This window comes from Cebus imitator, unplaced genomic scaffold (genome assembly GCF_001604975.1).
Source record: "Cebus imitator isolate Cc_AM_T3 unplaced genomic scaffold, Cebus_imitator-1.0 Scaffold252, whole genome shotgun sequence".
NCBI lineage: Eukaryota > Metazoa > Chordata > Mammalia > Primates > Cebidae > Cebus > Cebus imitator.
In genome coordinates this window covers 610746-621277 of record NW_016107567.1, presented here as the reverse complement: position 1 = coordinate 621277, position 10532 = coordinate 610746, and the positions used below count along the sequence as shown (strand labels likewise).

The following is a 10532-nucleotide window of genomic DNA, read 5'->3' as shown; positions in this document are numbered from 1 at the left end:
GAAATGCAAACGGAGCCCAATTTTCCCACTCTCTCAAACTTATTTTGATATTATTCTTTAAAAGACTCTGAGACACACATTTTATCATTTCCACCCCAAAACTGGTGGAGAATCCGCTTAGAGTGAACTTCTGCTCTTCAGAACCAGAAAACTCTGAAAGGCCAAACTATCACTGATTGACAAACGGTGCACCCTCTTCAGTGATACTTTGGCCTCTTCAGGAGGTCGTTTTTGTTAGTTTTTTTTTTTTTTTTGGGGGGGGGGGTTTCCCATGGATTGACAGTTGAAGATGCCTTAGAATAAATAGTCTTATTACTTCTTCAGGAGATACATACATTCACTCACCAGAAATCAAAGCATTTTTTGTTTTGCAGTTTCCTACTACATAAAATAGGAAACTCATTTTCATGATCTGTTTTATTAACATAATAGTCTCATTTTTACTTGGTAAAGGTTTTACTTAATTTAAAGCAAATCCTTGAATTTTTAATACCGACATTGATCGTTTTATTATATAATACTCATGTATTTGCCTGCAACATTTCTGCTTGAGGCACGCTTAAAAAACAAAAACAAACAACCTTTGTAAATCTTTTCATTTGTTCTGTCCTGGTTTTCCAACAATGAAATCCAGTCATATTTTTCTATAAAATAACTGATTTTTTAACAAATGCATTTTATTTAAAACTGATTATATTTCAAGTCAATAACAAAAACAAATCAACTTTTTATGGAAGAGTTCTATTTTTAAAAATACCTCTATTGCTTAAAAAAAATTAACAACTATTTAAAATCACAGCTTTTAAAGTGTACTACTCTTTTTTGAACATTAAGTGTTTTGCTTCACAGATTTGCCGGTGAAATTTAAAAGATTTGGCTAAAATAAGAGGACTTAAGGTAATATACTCCCAGCTCTTAAGAAACTTTATACATTTGGCATCTGATCTAGTCTCAAGTCACCAAGAAATAGAGACTGGTCATTCTGGATCAGTAGGTGGCACACTAAATGTTCTATATGAACAGAAGCATTTGACAAGGTATCCAGACAATCAGTGACTGTTTTTAAAACGTATTAACCTCCAAAGAAAAGCCATTTAGTTAACAAGTTTCTAGGTGTTTTTAGGCTAGAATATCACATCTAAACCTCCGAATGCCTCTGTCCCTGGGCCTAAATTTAAATGTTTTTTGGGGTATCTGGTTATTTGTTTTCACCACTCTGGATGGAGTGCTGTGGTTTTACGAGTTTCTGCAGTTAAAAAAAAAATTATAAACACAGGCGACTAATATAGAATTCATTTTATTCAGAGCACCACTTTTCATGAGTTATCTGAAAGTGAATTCTGAATCAGCAAAAAAATACATCATTCTCAATCTTTCCCCTCTTTTCACTCCCCTTCAACACCCTCTCCTCCCCCATTTGTGTTTTCTTTTTTGTTTGGTTGGGGTTTTTTGGCTATATTGTCTCATTTGTTGAAAGGCTCTACCAGGACCTGGCCCAGTGTAAACACAAAAATGCACCCAAATCATAAAATTGCTCTTCTTTCAGTTAGGTTTTATTTGTAAGTGTACCGGGACACATCCCCCTGTTGTATTTTGGCGCACAGAATTTGTTCTGATAGAAGTACGGGAGGGGAAAGGTGAAAGAGAAAAGACATAATTAAGGAGAAAGCTCAGCAGACATACATGGACAGGTAGATCAATCTGTGAGACATTTTAGGATGAACACTGGCAGTTTGTAACCACTGTGTGAGTGTGTGCATTAAATAAAATATTTACAATAATCTTCCTTTTTTCCTTTTCCTTTGAATACAAGAATATGACAAAAATGTGTTTTCAGTGGAAACACGCAGTAGACTGTGAAATCGCACTATCCACAAAACGGTCTACCAGAAAGCTAGCCCAGTTTAGTGCTCAGTTTCAAATGCATAGAATGTTTGCCCTGCAAACAATGATATACAACGTAATTAAATAAATAATGCCTAACCAGAGTGAGACCTAATTGTATTTCTTTCCACGCCTTTCAGATCATGCATGATTTCAGTCTCGGCAGGTTTTTTTCTTTTCTCATTTGTTCTGTTTTCAGTGTTTTAGTTATGATTAAAGGATAGTAACAAACCATCTCCACAAGAGATCCAAAGAGTATCTTGTACACAAAGCAGGCATTTTACCTAACCACCTCAAGAATCTTATTTTTTAAAATCCAACAGCAGCTTGTAAGGTACCTGATTATTACTATGAAACACTATACATGATTTTCTATTCGGGAGACTGACAGTGCAAATTAAAGTTCTTGCTACCCAACATTTATCCCCAGTAATAAATGACTCCTGAATAATAAAAACAATTAAAAGAAAACACAGTTGTTCTGTTTTCCCCCAACATGCAGAGAGCTCTTTGAAACAAATGGAGGTGAGGGCACTTCAAATCTCTCTTCTTCTTTTCTGGGATTAGGGTGATTTTCTCACAGCCAAGCCCTGCCCCAACAGAAAGCAGGAACTTCTCAACATTTCATTAATTTCATGTTCTCCAAGAGAGGAAGAAAGGGGACCTAGAACAAGATGAAGTCTTGTTCAGTGGAGAAAACAGGAGAAAGCATCTCTCCTAATAACTTTCACCCCATCAGTCTATTTGAATCCACAGGGGGAAAAAAAGTTTAAACCTCTCTTAAAAAAAAAAAAAATGAAAAGGCAAGTTAAAGTTCTATGCGTGGGAAAAAACTTATTTTGAAATTGTCTAAAATTAAATCTTCGACATAAGAGGGAAAAAAAAACCAAACTCTTGTTAAAATTGTTTCATTTTCCTAGAATAAGATATTTTGAAGCCCGGGAATTCTGCTTTTTAGTTAGCTCAAAGACTATGCCCCTCTCTCCAAAGACCTCCACCCCACTAGGACCAGGCCACCAGAGTATAGGCAGGACCATGGGAAAACTTAGATTCCACCTAAGCAAGCAGCCAGCCTCCCCCGACACCCTCTTTTCAGCTGTGCTTCCACTCACATCCCCGCGTTGGAGAGCAGCCACTGGCATCTCATTGGAACGAAGGAAACAGAGGATATGGATAGGGTGGAGGTGAGATTTAGAGGAAAAATTAAACACGCAGAGAGAACTGGCTTTGCTACCCGGAATTTCAACTTCCGGTTCGTTTGGTTTTCGTTTTTTGACTCAGTTCTTGTGTGTAGGGTTGGGGAGGTGGTAATGGTGGTGCTCTTTTTTCTCTTCCATGGGGGAAAATGAAGCTGCACAATATGGCTCCCCGGAGTTAAATTTCTAAAGCACTTTCCTTTGCTTTTGTTCTGTTTTGTTTTAGTTTGCCTTTATTTGTCTAGTTTTTAGTGGTTGGTAGGTTTGTTTTTGTACATAGTTCCTTGGTCCCCAGGAGATTTAGGTAAGTGTCTCTGGTCAAAAACAGTCCATTTTCCTACCCTTCCCGCATCTCCCCCCACCCAAACCCCAGAACCATCCTGCTCCTTAAAAACCCTGCTTGGGTCTCCGCTTTCCTTCCCCCCACTCCCCACTCTCCCTAATACTCCCCCCTTCTCCCACACCCTCTATTCCATTCCCCACACCCAGCACCCCAGTCCTTAAGGCTGGGGGACCCCACGGGCAGGGAAAGCAGAGAGGGGGCAGAGGAAAGAGCGAAAGGGGGGACTCCCCAAACCCAGGCAGGATAACGGACACAAATCTGAGGGGAAGCAGGCAGAGGAAAGCCCCCCAAAAATGCCTCCTGGGCTCCCCACTCTGCTCCGCCCGACACCTCCCAGCCCCCTCAGTAAGTGGCAGAGAATTTCATCCGCTTCTGCTTCTGTCTCTGGTTGCAAAACCACACCCGCACCACGTTCTTTTTGAGGTCCAGTTTCTCAGCGATGGCGGCGATCTTCTCGGACGAGGGCCGCGGCTGCACTGCGAAGTAGGCCTCGAGGGAGCGCTTCTCGGGCGCCGCGATGGAAGTCCGCTTGCGCTTCTTCTCGCCGCCGTTGAAGAGCTCGGGCTTGTTCATTTTCTCGCGCTGCGCGCCCTCGGCCTCCTCGAGCCACGCCTGCAGGATGGGCTTGAGTGCGATCATGTTGTTGTGCGAGAGCGTGAGCGACTCGAACCTGCAGATGGTGCTCTGGCTGAGCGAGCCCACGCCCGGGATCTTGAGGTTGGCCAGCGCCGAGCCCACGTCGGCCTGCGTCACACCCAGCTTGATGCGCCGCTGCTTGAAGCGCTCCGCGAACGCCTCGAGCTCGCGCGGGTCCGTGTCCGAGTCGCAGATGGACGCCAGGCCCGCCGCGCCCACCACAGCCGCCGCCGCTGACGCCGCCGCCACCTGCCCGGCCGCCGCCGCCGCTGCCGCCGCCGCCGCCCCGTGGTGCGCAGCCGCTGCCACCAGCCCGGGATGTGGCAGCCCGGACGGCATGTTCATGGCGGCCGCCGCCGCGGGGTGCGACAGGTGGCCCAGGCCATGCATGTGCGGGTGCGGGTGTGCCGAGCCGCCCAGGAGCCCGCCGCCAGGGCCACCGCCGCCGCCCCCCGGGCCGCCGCCGCCGCCACCGCCCCCCGGGCCGTCGTGGGCGCCGCCGCTGCCGCCCGCCGCGCCCGCGCTGCCCGCGCCGGCCATGAGCGCCAGCGATGGCGAGGAGATGTGGTCCAGCAGGTCGCCAGGCTCGAGCGCCTGGTGGTGGTGGTGGTGGTGGTGGTGGTGCGCCAGCGGCACGGTGGACGTGGACGTGCACGGCACGCTGTTCATCGTGTGGTACGTGGCGTCCGGCTTGAAAGGATGGCTCTTGCCCTGGGACACGGCGATGTCCACGGCCGCCAGCGCCTCGGCCCGCGCCAGCAGCGTCTCGTCCAGGCTGGCGAAGAGGTTGCTCTGCAGCTGCAGGCGACACAAACCAAACCAAAAAAAACCACAAAACCAAAAGACCAAAACAAAGCAACACAAGACACACAAGCCGGAAAAGCACAACATGCGAAGGGCAAACACAAAGCAACCAAAATAACGACGGGGTTGGGGGCAGTGGCGAACGGGAAAGATGGAGGGGGGGCACCGTGGCGACCAGGCAGGGGACAGAAGAGAAGGGACAGGAGAATGGAGAGGGGACAGAGTACGGAGAAAGGGGGACAGGGGAACACATTCCGGGAACGGGCGTGGGAGACGAAAAAGGTGGGGAAAAAGAAGAAGAAATGGAAATGTAACTCGCAGCTGGGGACCCGTGTCACACACCCGAACACGCACAGAGACCGCCTTTCCGAGGCGTGAAATTAACAGAGAAAGTGGAGGGAAGTCGAGAGTCCTGGCCCCAGCGCTCCCCACTCGGATCGCAGGCGCCCGACGCGGAGGCAGAGGCTGACAGGAACGCGACAGTAAGCGCCGCCGGACAAAACGTGCCTCGCCGCGGGACTGCTCTACACCCCCTGCCCGCAGTTCCCCGCGCCGGGACCCGCACACACCAGCCCCCGACATGCAGCGTCTCGGAGACGGGGAGGGGCGGGCTCGCGGGCGGGGGCCGCGGCGTGGGGCGCTTACCGGCGGCGTGGGCAGGCAGGCCCGCCGGATGGCCTCGGAGCTGGAGTGCAGCGACGGGTACTTGTGCTCAGGGAGGGTGGGATGCATGGCAAAGTGAGGCTGCTTGCTGTTCATGGACATCATCGTGGCGGCTTGGCATGTATATCCACAAACACTCGAAAGTCCGCGGGAAAGTGCGCACGCCGGCTCCCCCGGCCTCCCTTCGGAGGCTGCAGCCGCGGCGGTCGCGGCGGCTGGCGGCGGCCTCGCCGCGGGCTGCTGCTGCTGCTGCTGCTGTTCCTGCTGCCGCCGGGCGCTCCCTCTGACCGCGCAGAGCGCCGCGCGCCGGCCTCGCAGTCCCGCTTCTCCGAGAGCTCTAGCCCCGCGCGCCGACGGGATGCACTCCTCTTACACCTGAGCCCCACTTCTCGCGGCCGTCCCAGGGAGCTCTCGCGAGAGCTCGCGGCCCCGCCGCGCTGACAGGCATCAGCTGTCTCCGTCTGTCTGGCGCGCGCTCTCCCTTTCCGCGGCGCCGTGCGTCTGCGCGCGCGCGCGCTCGTCCGGCCGCGACCGGCGCGTGGGAGCTGCTCTTATAGTGACCACCAGCAAGGACAGCGCAGGTGATGCACCTGTAGCTGCTCGGACATGCGCACTGCGCGCCTCACCTTTCCCACCACGGTCTGGCAAGATCAGAAGGGCCAGCTATTGTCTAAGGGTGGGCACCTTTTAGAAAAAGAAAGAGGAGATGCGCACAAGCCCCTCTGTGTTTTTTTTTTTCTTCCTCCAGATCGCAAGCCCTGAATATATGTGCATTACTTAGGCACTCCTCCTGTCTAGGATGCCTAACAAGCTGTTATATAATGTATACAGCTGGGCATTTGTATGTTAAATTATGCCCGCGCATTCCTCTGTATACGGTATAAATAACAACACAGAAATGCAGAAGGTGCTGTCTTTTGCTGCAAGACCCTGTTTCTTTCAAGGTTTATAAATAGGTTCCTGGAGAATAATCGCGGTGACAGACATTTGTTTGAAGCAGTCAGACGCTATTGATTTCCATATAATTTAATTTCCTGCGCATACTTTTTGTTGTTGTTGTGAATATAACTGTGTCAGGCACCGCCAGTGACAGCCACTTAGGAGCCACAAGGAGCGTGTGCTTTCTACTCGGCAAAAGCTGTTGAAATGAAATTGTGCATTTCTCTTATTGTTTGTCTCCTTCAACCGTGTACAAACTCACGTTTCAAACGAGCTCCGGGTGATCTGAGGCTTCTAGTAATCAAAAGGAAAAAATAGTTAACAGGGTGTAGTTGGGATCTTTCCTCCCCTCAGCGAATACACACACACACACACACACAAACACACACACACACACACACACACTTTATGCTGGGAACTCCAGGAAAAGAAAACTGCCTCAGAGAAAAGGGAATAAGATGTTGAAAAGAGAACTTTCTTTTCTCTTCCTTCGTTTTGGCTTTTTGCTCCTTATCTCTGCTTGCTTATATATATTATTTTTCAATAGGACACAGATCAAGCTAACTTATAGGAAAACTCGATTCAAAAATATTAATTCAAGCCAATTTGAAAGAACGGGCACAAGCTCTGGTCCAGCTTTAAATTTTTTTTTTAATTATTGTGAAATTAAGATCTAAAAAGAACAAATCAATTAGCCGACCTGTTTTATGGCCCTAATGTGGCAGGCGGATCAAGAGCCTCCCAGGGGAGCACAGTTCAGGTGCCAAAGTCCCCAGGGATGCAGCGTTTGCTCGCGGTGATAATAACCTAACCGCCCAGATGTTATCACATCTGCAGCAAGAGAGCTGGAGAGCAGCAAGGGGCTGCTTTTGGAAAGCAGAGATCAGATAAATAATCTTTCTGGTCTCTCTCACACCAAGGAGGTCTGTATTTCCACCAAAGAGCAGATCTCATTTCTATAAACCTAAATTTGCGTTCCCGTGGATTTTATCTTTCCTCTGCACAAACACATGTGTATGTACCATACCCACTCACCTACTCAGATTCCAAGAAGAGCCCACAGGCGTCACCATGGCTTTTTCTTTCTTTCTTTTCATCTTTTCCCCACCCCCTCCCTTCCTTCTAGCTCCAGAGGGAAGTGAGAAGGATGTTCACTTGCTGGTGAGAGAAGGAGCCGGCTCCATCCATTATGCGGTCCCCTGGGAGCGCTAAATGCAACTTTATCTCAACAGGGAGTGGACGGTGAGCGGGATGTCGCTAGAGGGAAAGAGTGAGTCCTACAGTAGTCATCACGCCCGGCGTCGGGGCTTAACCTAACCCTTCCTGACACCCCCGGTGGCCGTTCCCTGCACTCTCCCTTGAGGGGAGAGGAAAGACTCCCAAAGAGGGTGACAGCCTGGAGCCTGCCCCTCCCTCCCCCAAAAACGTTGGTCTTTAGTGACCCTGAAGGGTTCAGGGCCGGCAGAAAGGCAACACAGTACAGGTTTGTGGCCGGGTGGGACCTCTGAGCGCCAGGTGAGCTCCAGAGTACCCACAAGTCACCTTCGTTCACCCTCCAACCCTAGGAGGCTTCCAATAAACCCAGCAGAGAGATGCCAGCTTAGCCTGAAATTAGGAGTTGGTCCCACCAAGATTCCCTTCCTTGTTTACCTCTTCTTCTACAACAGGAATACTCGACCTTGGGATGCGGCCAGATCTTTGCTCAAGATATTGGGCATTTTGATGGAACCAGAAATATGAAGGCTGTGGGTACAATCCTCCTGCCCCCTCCCACCGTGGATGGGAAGCCCATCTCGGACGCATACATCTTCACTATGGCACTTAGCGTGGAGTTTGTCACACAGGAAAAGTGCCCCACCAAACAACATGTATGTAGGATGGAAGAGGCCAGTTTGGGGTGGCGTGGGGCAGAGGTGGTGGCCCAGGGGTCTTTCAACCATCCAGGGCTGGTTGGAGATTGCAGGAGGATCCCCGGGGTGGGGGGGTGGTCTACATTCTCTTTAAAAAGGAGGGGTGTGTTTTCCCCAGGCAGAGCTGTACACTTAGATTTCAGCCTGTTCTTTTTCAGGAGCCAATTATTTCACTCCTCCCTCATTAACTTGCTACCCTATCTTCTTCCCTCAAATGCTTGCTGAGCAGTAGTCTGGTCCAGTACAAGACACTGGAGATAAAATGAGGCATACCGTATGAGTACCTGCCCTGCAGGAGGTGACAGTGTATGTGTGTGGGGCAGCCATGGATAAAAGGCATCTATGGCACAGGTATAACAGGTATGATGAGAGGGACTCATACAGAAATATGGGGCGGGTGATGTTTGAACAGTTATCAAACCTCCTCCCTGTTGGTCCTCAGCCCCAGGCTAAAGAATGGGGTGTGCTGGCACATCTGCAGGCAGTTCCCTGGACCATATCAAGCCTCTCCCTACTTTCCTCCTGATGGGTAAAAGGAAAGGGTGGCAGGCTTGGGCTCAGCTCACCCATATGTCACTGTTTTGTTTTCCTGGTTTGGCAACTGCTGTAACTAGTTGGCCCCTGCCTGTGCTAATGATACCCACATGGGGTCTGAGTCTTGGCATAGATTCCTGGGCATTTTTTTTCCTTCTTATTTAATGACCAACACAGATCCCCTCCTCCTCCTCATCTCATAGCTTTGCATTTTATCAAGAGAGGGATAATGAATGCACAGCTATTGATTTCCAAGGAATTTCAGCCCCCAGGGACAGGGAGTCTATCATCTGGATCAGAGACACATTTCTTTCCCTCATTAATTAATTTTCTCCTCCTCCTTTGGCAGGCCTCACTTCTCATTTCCTTTGGCAGCGTCCTTTTCCGGAGCTAAGGAACAGACCTTCCTTGGTTGGCGTGAGGACTGGCGGGAGAGGTTTTGTGCGAGGATCCGCACTGTCTGGGGTGAACACTCCTCACCTTTGACCGGTTCCGCCATCCTCCCACCCTCCAGTTCGGGAAAGCGCGCCTGGCAGCTGCTGCCCACCTGGGCACTGACTTCCTCCTTCCAACCGGGTGCGGAGAAAGTTAGTATATGACTCCGCAGCCACTACTCGCCCCCACTTCCTCACCTGCGGGGGGTTGAACCCGAGTTGTCTGTCGGGGCTTAGGGACTCAGGATCGGCCCTGAGGGATGTCAACAGACGTGCGTGGAGGCTTTGGGTATACAGTGGAGGGCTGCGTTGGGCCCCCCGTTCCCGCTGGAACCCGGGGTTCTGGCCCCACCTGCAGGCCCAGCCACCTCGGGTCCATGTGGCCGAAGCCTGAGCTAGGTTCCTCACAGATTCGGGGCTCCACATTGGTGTAGGCAACTGCCTAGTCTGAAAGGAGGCGCTTTTCACCGCGCAGCTAGCGCCCTGCATGCAGGAGAAGCCCCCAGGACCCAGGGTCGGCCGGCTTTAGAAGCCACTTAGGTTGTTTTAAGCACCGGTGAAGGCGCAGACCGTGGGGAACAGGCTCAGGGTAAGGGCTTCGGGTTTCGGTACCGGGTCTGCCCTTGGGCTGTCCCAGCGCCCTTGGTTCTGACACTGAAGGGTGGAAAGGAGAAAGGAATGGAGAAGGGACGGTGAAACTTTCCCTTCCCCTCTGGGCCACCTTCCCAGGGTCTTGCTGGAGCTGCTTTGATCCCAGTCTCGTATTGCTACTCTCGCATCTTACTCCCGTACCTCCCGGGCGATGGTTACCGGGCTTCTCACCGGCCTCACTGGGGGCCATCAGATTTCCTCCCCTCCCAGGCAGTGACCCTGCCCTCCGAGGCCCGCGGGACCCAGCCCAACACTGAGGTTGGAGTTTCCCGGGCCAAGCTCCGGATCGCTTAGGTTCGGAGATTTCCCGGAGGCCATCGTCCTCCCTTTCTACTCGGCACTGCCGAGCTCCTGCGGCCGCTCGCCTCCCCAGGTCCCCGAGGCCGGGGGTGGTTGGCGGTACTGGGGACCGTCGTCATCTCTGCTTCCAAAGCTCCCAGCTGGGCATTCAGACTGGGCTCCAGCTGGGACTGGCAGAGAAGACTCAAGGAAACCGGTGGGAAATATACTGTTTCCTTTCTTCTGGTTGTTTAATTTA

The 10532-nt window shown here is 50.9% G+C and overlaps 1 protein-coding gene across 1 annotated transcript; it reads right to left on the bottom strand.

Annotated features, from left to right (window-relative positions):
- Positions 1-1535: 1535 nt before the first annotated feature.
- POU4F1 (POU class 4 homeobox 1) lies at positions 1536-5867 on the bottom strand. The gene is made up of 2 exons (XM_017498803.2): positions 5509-5867; positions 1536-4857 (listed from the first exon to the last, which is right to left on the bottom strand). The coding sequence occupies exons 1-2, from the start codon at positions 5629-5631 to the stop codon at positions 3766-3768; spliced, it is 1215 nt and encodes a 404-aa protein (XP_017354292.1). The 5' UTR covers positions 5632-5867; the 3' UTR covers positions 1536-3765.
- Between the last annotated feature and the right edge of the window lie 4665 nt (positions 5868-10532).

Bases quoted from the DNA above. Each gene is read 5' to 3' on its own strand.
- POU4F1 (XM_017498803.2), bottom strand. From the start codon at position 5,631: ATGATGTCCATGAACAGCAAGCAGCCTCACTTTGCCATGCATCCCACC. The intron at 4,858-5,508 runs GTAAGCGCCCCA...TGTCGCCTGCAG, and splicing joins CCTGCCTGCCCACGCCGCCG to CTGCAGAGCAACCTCTTCGC.